General features: G+C 42.4%; 1 protein-coding gene across 4 annotated transcripts in view; it reads right to left on the reverse strand.

The window, feature by feature from the left end:
• Nucleotides 1–16,027, reverse strand: part of MGAM (maltase-glucoamylase) — an 87,961-nt gene that overhangs the window by 29,864 nt on the left and 42,070 nt on the right. For 3 of the 4 annotated variants that reach the window (XM_059396246.1, XM_059396247.1, XM_059396245.1), the window contains exons 16-27: nt 15,582–15,753; nt 13,851–13,967; nt 13,207–13,361; nt 11,663–11,747; nt 10,858–10,914; nt 10,198–10,322; nt 7,323–7,411; nt 6,606–6,655; nt 5,868–6,035; nt 2,893–3,045; nt 2,346–2,546; nt 445–599 (exon numbers count right to left, since the gene is read on the reverse strand). In XM_059396246.1, the coding sequence (XP_059252229.1) occupies nt 445–599; nt 2,346–2,546; nt 2,893–3,045; nt 5,868–6,035; nt 6,606–6,655; nt 7,323–7,411; nt 10,198–10,322; nt 10,858–10,914; nt 11,663–11,747; nt 13,207–13,361; nt 13,851–13,967; nt 15,582–15,753 (1,527 nt within the window). The remainder of the gene's footprint in view (nt 1–444; nt 600–2,345; nt 2,547–2,892; nt 3,046–5,867; nt 6,036–6,605; nt 6,656–7,322; nt 7,412–10,197; nt 10,323–10,857; nt 10,915–11,662; nt 11,748–13,206; nt 13,362–13,850; nt 13,968–15,581; nt 15,754–16,027) is intronic. The other variant, XM_059396248.1, reaches the window with a different exon arrangement.

Genomic DNA, 16,027 nt, shown 5'->3' on the forward strand with positions numbered 1-16,027 from the left:
CACCTTCTCTGAGATCCCTACTCTGACCCCAGTATCAAAAGCAGTAAACGCCCCATAACTCTTTATTACCCTGTTCTTTTTCCTACCTAGCAATTGTCACTATCTAAACTTCCTTATTTATATTTTAACTTACATTATCTGTGTTATTGATCATTAATTTTTGTCATGAGAAGAGAGACCTCATCTTCTACCTAATATAAAAATAATATATACTAACCACCCACCCCATAAACACTAGTTGAATGAATCCCTAGTACATGTAAGTATCTCAGTAATTACTGCCAGGGGACTAAAGATTTCCCATAAGAACAGGCCCCAAAGGAATAATGTATTCACAAATCTGGAAATGGATAGTGTGGTGTTTTGAGCCAGGATATCTCCAAGGACAATGAACCTGGCAGTGCAGGGAACCATCAATTTCAAATCAGACTAGAAGCCACCTACATTACAGTGCCTGTATTCTTCCGGCGAATTTCAATCCCAAACGGATTCTTCTTAATAAGGACATTGTAGAGTTGACTCTCAGAGGTGCTGGAAGGAACTGTGGGTATGTTGAGAGGAACCGGGACCTCATACCGATTATTGTTGGGATCATAAATCTAGGGTGAGTGCAAAGAAAATTAGGAAAATATAGTACTCTAGAAACCTATATACCTTACCAGAAACTTGTATCCTTGACACAGAGTGTGAATGCTGTATTTGTCTCCATTAAGCTCATGATACCAGGGATTTAGTTATTATATCAAAGAACAATGTTAGACTTAACATTTTGACCTGAGCCTGTCATCTCATTTTTAAGGCCCCTATTACAGTAACACATTTGCTTTGATATTGTTGATATCTTTGAAAATCAGTACAATATCAGTAGATATAAATCTATTATTTATTTATCTGTGGTTGTATGTGAATATCTGAAAACTTCTCTGAATTGAAAATAAGTAAAAAAAATATGAACTCCATTTGATGAAAATAATCATAGATGTCCTTGCAACAAATGGCATCTAAATTGATTCACCAAGTACATACTCTACCCCTGCCCAACACTATAGACACTAGACACACAAAATCAGATAACACATTCTTGCTGTTTTTAAGAAATTCACATGCTAATGGGAAATAAAAGAGGTGCCCACAATATCTGGGTGGTGATATGCTCATGTATAGCTATGTGGGAGTGTTGTGACATTATAAAGAAGAAAATGCCCAGCACAGCTTCTAGAAGACTGAGGTGATGTCATGGGCAAAATACAGGCTGTATTAAAACCTTTGCAGCTGTTAACCCAGCACAACAAGGAGATAAAGTCATTCCTGGTAGAGAAATAAATGCAAAGACCCAACGTATTAAAGCTGGGTCAGAAAGAGGCAAAGACTGGGGCGGGGGGAGAGCTACTGTTTGATCAGGAGGTAGAGGAGGAAAGGGTTGAAGCGGGAAATGCAAGCAAGTTCATTTAGTTCAAACTCACTAGGTGCCTACCACAGGCCAGCACTATGGTGAGGCCAGGAATATCAAAGAGCATCTTCCCTGCATTGGAAGATGTAAAAGGAGTCAGTCTAGGTTGATAGCAGGTTGTGATGAAACTTTGGGGCAATGTCCAATGTCTTTCATTTACTCTTTCATAAAACATCTGAGTGTTAACTGTCTATCAGGCTCGGTGTCAGATTTCAGAAACACAAAGATGAATGGACAAATTCCTGTCTTTGAGAAAAATAGACATAAGAACAGGCTGTCACTAATCCTTAGATGTCATTAAATCGTAGGAAAGAAAGAGATCACTACACTCTTGTGGCTACTTCTCAGCTATCCCAAATTCAGTATCCCAAACTGAACCCATCATCTTATTCTGCCCAAGCCCAAACCTGTCCAATGCTCCCATTTCAGGTAATATCACTGTCACCCACATAGAGACACACGCCCGGAACATGGCAATCATTCTCGATGGCTCCCTCTCCCTCATTGCCAACTTGCAGTCATCACCAGGTCCTGTGATTCTACCTTCTCAATTCTCCCACCAAACTCCTTTCTTATACCTGGTCTACACTTGGTCACCCACAAGGACACCCTAACCGGTCGCCTCCTGGCTGGCCTCTCCTTTTTCACTCTTGTCCTGCCAACCGTTTTCCTTACAGCAGACACAGTGACCTTCTCAAATGCACATCAGAACAGGCAGCACTGGCTCATCAGTGGCCTTTCAGTGCCCCCAGGATAATGATCTAGAATACTTCGGCATGGTTAGCTCAGAGGAGCAAACTTATTTTAGGGTTCTGTGACCTCAACTAGCAAAATGTAATGGAACTGCCAAGTGCCCAGTGGGCACTTGATACATATGGGTACTGCAGACACATACCTTAAACTGCAGCATGTCATTCTTATGATAGGTCACATGCAGACGGAGGTCGGTCACAGGTACTGAGGGCAGAGCGGAGGCATAGAGAGAAGACTTTAAAGACAGGGTCGCGGTGGCTCCATGTGAGTGGTACTGAACGTCACCAACAGAGTATAGATCACTGACGAAATAACAAAACGGGGCTCCTGGAGAAGTGGGTACCTGGAAAGAAAAGCTAAGGTCAGTTCAGCATGAAACCCTAGAATTATCAAATGCAAAGGGCTAGAAAAGGCCATTTACAGGGAGATAAAGCCAGACCATTACTCACTTCCTTATATATGCTTTGGTAGGGACATCACTTTAAATTCCTGGTCTCCTTGCAAAGTATTTGGGGGAAAAAAAAAAATCCCACTCCTATTCCTATATCCAGATACAGACTCAGGTTCCTTTGGAAGTCCTGCCTTTCTATGGGTTTTAAGGGGTGACATAGGTCCTGATGCTATGCTCATGAAAGTCTAGGTTGAGTGTCAAGGATTTTGATGCACGCTGGTGTTGTTGGGACGGTTACCTCCCAGGCACAGCCACGGGCAGTACAGTTTTCTGCAGAAGCACCGTTCTCATCAGGGAAACAGTCTATTTTTTCTGCTTCCTTTATCTTCAGGGCCCACTCCACTGTGTATGCTACTCCCAGGATAAGATCGATTCCCCTGATCAGAGCAACCTGTAGGGGTGAGCAAGTGACAAGGAAATTTACCCCCAGGACAAAGTCCTTGTAAGATATGAAACCTCTTTTAGAAAAGGGAATAGAGACCAGAGAGGACTCAACAATCCAAGTGGCACTCCACTGGCACTTCTAGGAGGAAAGCTACATGTAAGGCGGGAAAGGATGAAAAGACAAATGTGCCGACTCTATCAGAATCTCATACCCCACATCTGGAAGAGAAGTAAGGCAAATAAAATCTTCTGTGATCACCCATTGTCTTTCTTTCCCTGATTCCCCTTCCTCTTCCTTACTTGGACAAAAGACCTTCCTGTGTTTTCCCTGGTAGCATAACACACACGAGCTCACGGGGCCATCCAAAATCGAGCTTGTGCTCTTGCCTTCCATTCCCTCGCCCACTGTCCTGTCTTGGTCTGGAGTGGTGGCAAGAACATTCTTGTGTTCTCATCTCCATTCCACTAGGGAAACTTAGCCAAATCATTTTGATTCTTTGGGTCTCAGTTTCATCAACTGCAAAAGTGGGGAGTTGGCAAAGATCATTACATTCCTTTCCATTTCTAACATCCCGACTTCTTCATTTCTCCAAGACCAAAGCCTCAAAACCTGAACCCTTGCTTCGTTGTGTCTCACTAATGAAAATATTTAATATTTTCTGTGTATTGTCATCTCTTCTTTAATTATCAATTTGCATAGTGCAGGTCCTCATTTGCCCAGAGTTACAAAATCACACTCTAAGGATAATCACCCCTTTTCCAGGCTTTTCTCAGTCTGAATTCACCTTAAATTTCCCTGTTTCACAAATCTCACTCTCAAAGCAATGCTTTCATAATAGCACAGCCTGGATTCAAGGATTCATAGGACACACTTGAAGAATCAGATCGCACTTTGGTATCTAAGATCCTCTAAAATCTGACCACAAACTCTTTGTCCGAACTGATCTCCTCCCTATTCTAGTTACAGCATATTCACAGACCAATGTCAAGCTAGTCTCAACCCTTAGATTGTCTTACTCTGATATCTCAACCTTGCATACTTTTTCTAGACAAATGCCCTTTCTAGGAAAATGGTGTCTTTTTGTGGAATGTCCTGCTAGTTGTCTGCCTTATATAAAAGTTCCCTTCTGACTCACTATTTCAGCTTAGAATATTAAAGTTCATAATTAAGAACTTAATTTTTTAATCTGTGTAACATAGCTGCAGCCCTTAATAGGCCAGTGCAAGTCCATGGGAGTTGCTGGCCCATCTTCATTTTGATTTAAGGGACTTCCCTGTACCTTTTCTTTCTGCCTCCTCTTTCATTCTGTAGTAATAGGGCCACAGCAACTGGTATCAAGCTGTCATTTCCAGTTAACGCTGACAACCTTGAGCCATTGAACCAAAGCTGGCTACTGACCACTTTCTAAACTTATTGCATGAAGAAGAAAATCCCAATTTGTTCAAAGTCCCATTTTGCTCCATTTCCTATCACTTGTTAGCTGAATGAATATCTATCTGATAACACCCTCACTCAAAGTCCAGCTCAAACCCTGACTTCTCCAACAGCTTTGCTCAGCTGTGCCATTAGACTTTGAACATTAAATTAGGTATAATATCAGTAAATATTTCCTCTGTGTTGTTTGGACTGTCTGTCCCCTTCCTGGTAAATTTCTGTGTATAAACTGTGTTTCCCCACCACCCAAATTCAAGCACCAACAATTCTTTCACTCTTATATTAATTAATATAACAAATATTTATTGAGTTTTTTTTAATATATGCACCTCTCAAATGGCTTGCACTTTGCAGTGCACATAACTAAACATACAATAAGTTGTCCTTTGAACAACATGGGTTTGAACTGTCCAGGCCACTTATATGCATGTTTGGTTTGTTTTTTTCAATAAATACAGTACAGAACTGCAAATGCTTTCTCTTCCTAATGATTCTCTTAATAACATTTTCTTATCTTTAGCTTGCTTTATCATAAGATTAGGATACAGAATTCTTATGATACATAAAATATGTGTTAATTGACAGTTTACCCATAAGGCTTTTGGTCAGTAGAAGGCTATTAGTAGTTAAGATCTGGGGAATCGGAAGTTACTTACAGATTATTGATAGCATGGGTGGGGGGTTCAGTGTCCCTCATGCTGTTCAAGGGTCAACTGTGCTTTATTTCTAACTCTATAATATAGGTATTCTCAGCGTATGTTGTAAGGCAAAATGGCCAATGTCATCAATACATCATTATAGCGGAATGCCAGATGTACTTATTTTCTCCAAATTTGTAAGATCTCTCACAAACATGCTGAGCCACAACCCCCAGTCCCAGAACATCTGGAGGGCCTGACCTGAGGAGGATGGAGGAAAGGATTCCTCAAATGCTAAGATACCAGGCGAACAGATTACAACTCGCTCAGGAGCATCAGGTCTCACTGCAACTGATGAAAAATTATTTTTTATCACTATCCAACCAATGAGTAGCCATTAGCTAAGCTGGTCGGAGTCTTTGACTTGAAATATTTTTTACAATGTATGTGTGAGCGAAAAAAATCTATGTATCTGAACACAGTAAAGAAAAACGCACTTCAAATTTTTAATTATAGGGATCCCACCTCCCACTTTGCCTTTCTAGCTTCAGCCATCTTATTCCAGCTTCTCAGCAGCTCCCTGATCCATTCTAGCTCTGGCTTAACCCTTGCTTTTTTCTCTCCTAACCCTCTGACTTCCCCACCTCAGACCTCAGAGTGTGCCCTGGTCCTTCAGGAACCCTTGTGACTTTGGCAAGAAGGAACACGATAAGCTATAAATTCTTGATAAACTATCTCAACAAAATGGATTTTTACCTGTAGGTTAGAATCATAAGTGACATTAGGAGAAATCTGACTTGGGACACCATTGTGTTTCACGGTAACATTGGTAGGTTCCTGGGTCCCAAGAATTTTAATCTCTTTAAATACTAAATTATTGGGGTCTTTGTACGTTGACTGCAAAATCTTCACATCCAAGTGGTTCTGCAAAACAGTTAAGCACAAAGTTCTGATGATTGGTTGTCAAGTCACTCAAATAGTCTATCCTAGACCAGATACCCAAAACTGCTTCAAATGCCTCTTAGCTATCTCTACTAACATGTGCTCAAGGAGTACAAGCATTTTTTTTAATAGTCCCCTGAGTGAAGAAGAAAGAGAGAAACACACACAGAGAATTTTTTTTAAAAGGCTGACTACTGTGATTTAACCATATCACTGTCTCTTTTTTTACCAACATGGATGATTCAATTATTGGGAATTAAGTCATAAATTGAAACGTCCCCATCTAAGCACTGGGTGATCTACGGAAGTGCTGAATAACTATATTGTACACCTCAAACTAATATAACACTGCATGGTAACTAACTGGAATTAAAATAAAAACAAATAATAATAAAAACAAAGTTCTTTTATCTTCCAAAAGAAAGCAGAAACGTGCTCACCTACAGTCATAAAGGCATATGAGGCCATAAATGTAATTTCACACATACACAAACACACATAGGCTGTCAGAGAAAAGCCCACACCTAAGAATCATAAAAATGTGCTACTTACTTGGGTGGCAGAAAACTCACAAAAGAGATAAACTTGATTGGCCACAGTATCTGGAAGTGCGAGAAAGGTGAGTCAGCCTCTGCCCTGCCCACTACTGAAGAAGCCATCACCCCTGGGCTGTACTGAAAGCTTCATCTTGAGAACGATAAGATTAGAGACAGAGTCTCCAAGGCCAGGCCACTGTTTTCCCTTTTCATTCCTACTTACTCTTGAAATGATTCCCTTCCAAGTGCTTCCAAGGCATATGCCTCAAGTGAACCTATTGCCTAAGCCTGGGCCCCGAGAGTTGTTAGTATACTGGAGCCAGAAGAATACACAAAGAAGCATGTCTGGATACAGGCTCATGAGAAGAGCACGCTCTCACCCTGCCTCGCTGCCATGGTGTGTGTTTCCTATCACTGACTTTTTGTGCACAAGTATTTTGGGGGAAGAGATCTACAATGGCAGGAACAGTCTCGAAAACATCTTTTTCAGATGCCTGTTGACAATAAAATGAGAGCCTGTATATATTGCCTGTCTGAGGGGAGCATGCTAAGAGGTAGAAAATATGTTTTCCCTCCATCTGTGGTCCATCTACCACTAACCACGAACAGTGCAACCCACATGAAAATTTTCCTCTTGAGTGAATAGCGCTGCTGTGCCTGGGGAGAGTCTACCGCTGGCTGGTTGACCAGTGGGAGTCACTCACAGACGCAGGTTGTCGTTAACAGTGCTCACCTTTAGTTTCCCCATCATCCCAGAAAAGTTCGCCTTTTGCTTCTTTGTTATCATCTAGGGCAATGATAAGACCCAGAGGGTTCCGGAGGCTGTTGGAAACAAGGTTTAGGAAGGAGAGAAACACTTATGTCTCAAAGAACTTTGCCAAATGAAAATGAGCTGGGAATGTTGCCATCAGCTTTCTTTCCCTTTCTTTTTTTTTTTTTTTTTTTTTTTTTTGCACCCCAACCAAAATCAGTTTAAGAGAGAGAGAGAGAGAGAACACACAAGCAGGAGAGGCAGAGGGGGAGAGAGTGACAATGCCAAACAGACTCCCTCCTGAACGCTGGTCCCAACAAGGTGCTCGACCCCACAACCCTGAGATCACAACCTAAGCCTAAACCAAGAGTTGGATGCTTCACCAACTACACCACCCAGGTGCCCCTGCTATCAGATTCCAAATGGGAAAGGTTATTAGCAGGAGATGGCTTGGCTTTTCTCCAGACACAAAAGCAAAACAACAGGCGCATCTTTCTCCAGAATCAGTAACATCACAGGAGACAGAAATACTGCAAACATTAGCAATAAACATCTATGTAAGAAGCAAGAATTTAAGTGTCAGAATCATTGCAATTGCTACTATAAAAGTTGCTGAAGCAACTATTACTTAGAATACAGACTATTAGAAGAGAAAGACATTCTACACAATAATTGGTTCAGCCTAATTTTAGAGTTTGTGCAGGGGACGTTTTAACTATAGTTAGGGGGATATATTTCCTGACAAAGAAAGTGACTCCATTTTTACTCAGAAGGCAATAAAATACAATAAATCCCACCTATTTAATAGCAATTTTCCTAATCTGATTATTTATTATTAATTCATTTAGAGAGGAATATAAAACACAATAGTTATCTTCTTTATAATTTAAAATATGAAACACAAAACATGGCTCAAAAAGGTGGTAAGTACATGGGTGGAGAGAAAGAGAGAAAGAGCCATTTGACATTTAATCTCTCCTTGTGTCACCGCTCCCCAGACCCCCTCCCAGTTTCCTGCTCCCACTGGTCCGTCACTAACATCATACTTTCTGCTCTTTCCCAGGTCAGCCCCCCACTGTGCCCTATGCAAGGCAGGTTCCGTTATCAGTCAAATCACCTGCTTTCTCTTTTAACACACATGTATTAAGTAGCTCTTGTTTTTTAGCAAGTCTAAGAAATACAAAGATGAATAGATCACAACTCCATTGATGAGCTTAAATATTATGAGAAGGATTAAACATGTTCACTGCATACTCAAGGCAGAAAGTAGAGTGACACAAAAGTCAAAAGACTTACAGGAGTCTAAAATGGCACTTCCAGCAGTGTGGCTGACTAAATATTCTGGGGGACACCAGGCACCCAGAAAGACCCACCCAACACATGATACTTAAATGCTGCTTCAGGTGACCTCAAGCTGACAGCAGTCCTGACTTGCAACTGAAGAAAAGAGGCAAATCCTCTCTGAAGGAATGAGACCCATGTCTGGATCCCTAAGATCATTACACTTGAAAAACAAAAACATTACTAAACATACCAGGTAATGAAGGAAAGTTGGCAGAAACAATGAACAATAATTTGGACTTTCCAAAGGATTTTAGACAGAATTTTCTCAGCTAAGGCACAAAATAATATTGAACAGTATACAAAAGAAGGATAAAAAAAAAAAAAAAAAAAAAAGTTTGGAGTGGCATCACTCCCTCTGCTGGAAGAATTAAGGAAGCTTTCTTGCAAATGAAATCTTTAATTTGGAAAGTCATTAAGAATGCACCAGGCAAAGGATGTTGGAGGGGCTAAGAAGTACAGAAGCCCAAATGCCGTCCAATAGATGGGTATGTCTGGGAACATCCGGCTTTGGGCATGGCTGGTCTACGGGAGTGCACTCAGATGTCTCCAGAGGCACAGTTAACTTGTAACCAGATTGTGATTGGCCTGAACACCCTCCTCATGAAAGAATTTGGACTCCACACAGGAGAGCAACAAGGAAAAAAAAAATCTTCATTTTGGAAAGATAATTTTGGTATCAGTATGCAGAACAGCCTGAAGCTGAACAATTAGATACAAAGAAAACATTTGGTGTTAGATGTAGAATTTTGCCTCATTATCATAAGAAGTCTGCAATATGAAAAATTAAGGTAGTAAGGAAAGTTTAGAAGAAAAAAAAAGATTTCTAACCTCCAAAGAACCCCCAGTCTATTAAAAATAAGACTTTTAGAGACATGTAGAGATGTGCACGTCTTTAGTACAGATGGAGTCTAGAATTTCAGAATCAAAGACTCATAAAGAAGAAATCAGTGCTACGAAGGAGATTTGAAGTGAGTAAGTAATTTTTGTATGCTGTTCTGTATCACAGGAAAGAAATGGCTCACTGGGAGATAAGGAATGGGAAATCGAGATCATAGGGCAATGGAAAGTGGACTCCCTCTCCCTAGAAGAAGAATGAATGAGTCAAGAGCATAGCACAATGGATGAATGATCTGGCCAAGCAAGTAGGGTGATCAACAGTCCCTGTCTGCCCAGAACTGAGAGGTTTCCCAAGACATGAAACTTTCAGTGCTAAAATTAAACCGGTTCTGGGGAAAACCAGAAGGAAGACCACTCCAGCAGCCAGTGTGCTTTGAGGAGAAATGCAGGAGGTTTAAGTAAGGACAGGGAGTAAGTTCTTTCAAAATCCATCTTGTAAATCACAACTTCCTCAGAAAGGGCCAACAGAAATGCAAGGGTCACACACACCCCGGCCCCCTTCCTCCCATACACCATGGAAAGCTTCAGCATTTTCTGCATGGGCAACATAGGGGGATGGAAATGACCAGCTTTGTCACCAGCCTCGCCCTAGAAGGGAACTCCTGCCATGCTCTACCTGGCCACCGTGGTGGTGGCTGGCTGTTGTGTGGGGAAGATGTGGCCTCCTCGAAGGTGAAGTCCGATTCTGTCTCCAGGAAGTTCCATCTCCACACTTTGCTTCCTCCATCTCACTCGGGCCCCCTGGTGCAGGCAGACACACGTCAAGCACCTTGGCAGGGTGGCCCACTCGCACCCCCCTCATACCCATGGGCTGAGCTGTCCGCAGCTCTCTCGTTTTTCCACCAAGCTGACTTAGTGTCTAGTCAGACAATCAAGCGAGAGGAAGGAAACAAATTAAGAACAGGTTTTTGCCATCACTTGGGAGTTTGGGGGAGCGTTTACGTCATGCCAAGGCTATCTGACATATATTAGATGAACTGATAGTTTTAAACAAGCTAGCTGACTCCTGACCCAGCTGAATTTCTCCATGGGACCCTCCAATATTTGCCCTTATCTTACTGTTGAATAAAGTGTATAAAAGGTTTTTTTTTTTTTCCAGATCTCTTCATGACTAACATGAAGTGATTTAGGCTCACTTTACCCACTGTGCTACGAAATGACAAGAAACAGCACAGAAACCCTCTTCAGGGTGTGGACAGATCTTCCTCTAACCAGGGAGGCATCTTATCTATGGAGCTGTGGTCTTGAGGAGTTAAGAAAAGTCAAAGCTACTTACAGTCTCATAATCGTACCAGACAGCATCAGGCATATATGCCGTCACTTTCTCTGCACCCTGAAATTGAAACAAAATATTGTTCTTTGTGACTCGGCCTCTGAAGGGGATAAAATGGATTTCTTAGCACTCCCAAGGGAGTTTCTTAACCGTATACTGAGAGAGCATAAGTGGCCTTTCTTTTCTCTGTTATCCAATCGTGCCTTTCTTCTAACAGGAATAACAGAAGCAATAATTTGCAACACAAGGGAAAATCCCAGTGGAATCACATTAGGAATAATAATAATATGGAAATACATGTTGTGGTAAAAATTCCAGCTTTACATGAACGCATGTAATCCTCTCACCTGTCTCTGGTGGCAGATACTCTCATGATCTCTCCTTTCCAGCTGAGGCACTTGCCCCAGGCCACATGGTGCTAAGAGGCAGAGGCAACAATCACACCCCGATTCCACCCAACCTTAAAGACAGTGCTGGGTCCCTGCTCCATTCTGCCTCTACCTCACAGAGCAAGTAGGATCTACCAGGAGACTCTGATGATGAATAGGACTATTCCCAAACCCAGAGCCACCAGCAGATGCTTCTACACTTATTGGGAACTTGGTTAGAAAAAAAAAAAAAAGACTCCTATGTAACCCATCTCCAACTTCCCCAAACCTCAGCATGCTGTCCTCAGTGCCAGCTCAGGCGTGGAGGCTGGACTCAGGCTTGGAATAAAGAGAAGAAAAATGGGCCTAGGAATAGAAGAGTTTGGAGGGTAGCAGAAATAGAAGCAGAGACCCTCCGGGTGCCTCTGTGGGACACTTACCTCATCCAGAACCGGAGTGATCAGGAGCCCAGGGCCCCATAAAAACTGCTGGTGCACATCCCACGTACTGCTGTCCCCATAGAACCTGGAGACAGAGAGACATTCGCTGAGATCCGGGCCAAGGCTTCCTGACAACTCTCTCCCCGCAACTGTCTAAAACATGCAGGCCACCTGTCTGTGGTAACCCTCTGCATTATTCTGGGACACCTGCTCAAGTCCTGCGTCTGAGCCCTGGGAGGCAGATCCACTTTCCCCGACCCAGGCATTCTCCTTTTCTTCTCTTTGGCCAGACGCTTCTCCCGGGCTAGATGAATGCTGGGCGGGATCCGGACTCCAAGTCTGATCACCATCTGCCCCTTTAAATAAAATAAGCGTAGCAAGCAATACCTCCCCAAACTTCAGAAGACTATCAAGAAGGAACTGAATGTGATCATGGCACATAGCAGATAATTTAAAATTCTACTCTTTTCGCTTTTCGGGCAGCTGCCTTTCAACAGGGAATTCCAGGAGGCGGTAAAAATGGACTCAAAATAATGAATGTATAATAATAGCAATAATAGTAATAATAATAATACTAATAGCAGATAGGTGCCTGAGAGCCTAGAATGTCAGACAACTGAGGGAGTTAACTGCATTTTCATATGAAAAGACTCTTAAGTGGCTTTATTCAGAATTAAGTTGGAGATGCTCATTGGCTGGCAGTAAAAATTCTGGAATTCTAGAAATCTTCTGTAGTATTGTTTTTTTAAAAAAGATTTTTATTTATCCATTTGCCAGAGAGAGAGAGAGAGAGAGAGATGGAGAGCATGAGCAGGAGGAGTGGTAGGCAGAGGGAGAAGCAGGCTCCTCGCTGAGCAGGGAGTCCAGGACTCTGGGATCATAACCCAAGTTGAAGGCAGACACTCAACTGGCTGAGCCACCCAAGGGTCTCCTCTGTAATATTCTTATTCATGTGTAAACGACAGGTTCATCCCAGGGCCTGAACACGGTGCATTACAGAAGATACCGTCCTGTTCACACTATCAAAACTTTTAAATTAAGAATCAAAAAACAAAGGACGCCTGGGTGGCTCAGTTGGTTGGATGACTGCCTTCTGCTCAAGTCATGATCCCGAAATCCCAGGATTGAGTCCTGCATCGGGATCCCAGCTCTACAAGGAGTCTGCTTCTCCCTCTGACCTTCTCCTCGCTCATGCTCTCTCTCACTGTCTCTCAAACAAATAAATAAAATCTTTTAAAAAAAAAGAATCAAGCAACGAAGGATTACAGAACTTAAATGATTTGTGTAAGATAAAGAATTAATTGGTGGCAGAAAAAATACCCCAAAGCCCCAAAGTTTTAGTCTACTTCTATCCCCAAAAGGGAACAGACTATACCATTTAAATATACCTCTAGAACAGTATGGAGGCTGCGTAACTCAGTTAAAAAAATACACATGTATCTGAATAACCATTCAAAGTGTCTCAATATTCACGCTGGTATTTGATCAAACAGTCCATGTTGCCACCCACATTAACAAAAGCTCTTTGGATGAGGTGAACTTACTCATGCAGAAGGGGCCTGGCCACCGTGTCCCCCCGGCTGTGGGCACGGTAGAAGAGGGTATAGAGGTAGGGTAACAGGGTGTAGCGGATGGTAAGGTAGTGCCTGGAGGAGTTCAACAGCAGAGAGTCAGCTCCAAAAGAGGCAGGATCCTGGGCCTGGGAGGAGGAGCAAGAGGTTGCCACTGTGACCTGGCTGTGAATGACAGAAGCATCTGGAGAACTCCAGACCCCCTTCTTCAGAACCCAAGAGTGTCCTTCCTCAAAGACCTGGAGCCTAGGGTGTAAACTTGGCCTCTGAGCCATACAGGTGGGCAGAATCGCTTCACCAGTAAGTGCCATTCACCACCTGTTATGTCAATCATTCTGAAGTACTTCTTCATCTGACTCTCATAACAAAATTAGCAACGCAGTCAGAGTGTACAGAAATTTAATGAAAACCTTCACAGACTAACCATCTCCTTAACTGCAGCAGTACCAAAACCAGACTCTGTGACAGCAGAACATTTTAATGGCATGTCAGAGGTCCTGGTTAATTGCAAATTAGCCAAAGTGAAGCACCAGGTAGGAGGTTGGCTCGCCTGATGTCTTGGTGAGGATGCAGGCAGATCCTGATCTTATTTTGATCATGTCTCCTGGGAGCCTTACCTTATAGCCTTGGCCATTGTGATTCCTGGAGAATGGATAGAATGCCCCCAGCTGCATCCACCGCCTGCAGAGCTCCTCAGGGGCATCCAGCGCGAAGCCACATATGTCAGCACCCACCTGGAAGGACACACAGACAGAACATTTACCTCACCTCCATTATCCCACCCTTGTTGCTTCCCATAAGGGACTTCCTGAGAAGGCTTATAGAATCTGATCAGAATTGGGTCACATCACATGTTCACTCTTCTTTTTTTTTTTAAGAGAGGGGCAGAGGGAGAGGGAATCTTAAGCAGGCACCACAACCAGCACACAGCCTGACACGGGGTTCTATCTCACAACCTGAGCTGAAATCGAGTCAGATGCTTAACCAACTGAGCCACCCAGGAACTCCCCCTATGCCCACTCATCACCGTCAGATGACCATGAATAAGCTACTTCAACCTTATGTGCCTCAGTTTCCTTGTTTCATTAAATGGGTGTTAATTAGCTACACAGGGTTTTCGTAAATGACATAATGTAAGAAAAACACTTGACATACAATAGCTTTTGTTTTTTAAAGATTTACTGATTTATTTGACAGAGAGAGAGAGAGTGAGTGAGTGGTGGGGGATGGGGGGCAGAGGGAGAGGGAGAGTCCCAAGCAGTCTCCCTGCTGAGTGTGGAGCCTGATGTGGGGCCCCATTCCACTACGCCAAGACCATGACCTGAGCTGAAACCAAGAGTCAAACACCCAACCAACAGCACCACCCAGGTGCCCCAACATACAACAGCTTTTTGATGGGTAGGACTAAGATTACTGCCAATATTATTTGACCATACCACTATTAGAATTAACTTCTCAAAGCCTAAATCTGACTCCATCAGTCACATATTCAAACATCTCCAAGGTTTCCTCACAGCTTAGCTAGCCGCTCCTCAAAACCTGGCTCCAACCCACCTTTCCAGTCCACTCTCCACTCCAGTCCTACAAACTAATCCTTATAAACACATCAAATTCTCCCCCTTACTGCTTTTCCTCATGTTTATTTCTCAAACTTAAAATGACCTCTCCATTAGTCTGGTAAAATAAGCCCACTTTTCAAGGGTAAACTCAAGTGCAACCTGTTCCGTGATATTTCTTCTCACTTGTTGCCCTGACTCCCTGTGTTCCTTATAATCTTGTCAGAACTAGGATTTCCCTCAATATTTAATTAACATGCCCCTAGTTTTTCATAATTATTGGTTATGTATTTTCTATGTAAGAGGAAAGAGAAGGTGCTTCTGTAATATTTATGCTTTTCTCTACCCTCACCCTGCATACCTAACTCAGTACCTGGCACATAGTAACGGCTCCATAAATATATATGTTCAATTTAACTAACAGATGTCAAACCCAGCTCTAGGGACCTGGCAATGTTAAGTTTCCTCATGTGGGTGCTGGATACACACATGTGTTCAGCTTATAAAATCCATCAACTATATACTGAAGGATATGTGTACTTTTTGTGTGTGTATGTTATACCTTAATAGAAAAAAATATTCCAACAATAACAATTCAAGGTTGTACTTTCTATCTTAATAAGTCAGTACAGGAAAGTATGTTGTAGTATCAGAGCCATACTAATGTAGATGAAGCCTTTGTTCTCAAGACATTAAATCCCTGGGCCAGGAAGGGTAGGAAAGGTGAATGTCATACTCTGAGAATTTTCTAGAAGAGGTTTTCTGGGGCTTGAAGTAGGGATGTGGACTCACCATTGGGATACCAAAAAGATTGAATTCCAGCATGCCAGGGATGGACCACCGAAGATCATTCCAGGTGGCCGCATTGTCTCCCAACCAGTGGGCTGCAAACTTGCCAGATCCCGCAAAGGTAGAACGGGTTATAATAAAGCTTCTCTTATTAGGGAACACAGTCTTGACAGCTCTAGAAAGGGAGAGAAACTTAAGGAGTCAGTGTGTGATCTCAGCATGTCTCAGCCCTCAGATACAGTGACAATGATGAGGATCATTGCCTTTTAACTCCCTCCTAGTGGGTTAGAGATGCTGTGGAAGCAGACTGCACCGTTGAGTATGTTTCCATTTTATTTTGCTTCTTTCTAAGGTGTTTTATGTACCTCATTAAATCCATAATTTCCAAGATTTTTAAAAGCAGGCTTTAAAAAGTCTTGTTGAAAAGGCTAGTTGCTAGAGGTACAATT

Source organism: Mustela nigripes, chromosome 4 (assembly GCF_022355385.1).
Source record: "Mustela nigripes isolate SB6536 chromosome 4, MUSNIG.SB6536, whole genome shotgun sequence".
Classification (NCBI taxonomy): Eukaryota; Metazoa; Chordata; class Mammalia; order Carnivora; family Mustelidae; genus Mustela; species Mustela nigripes.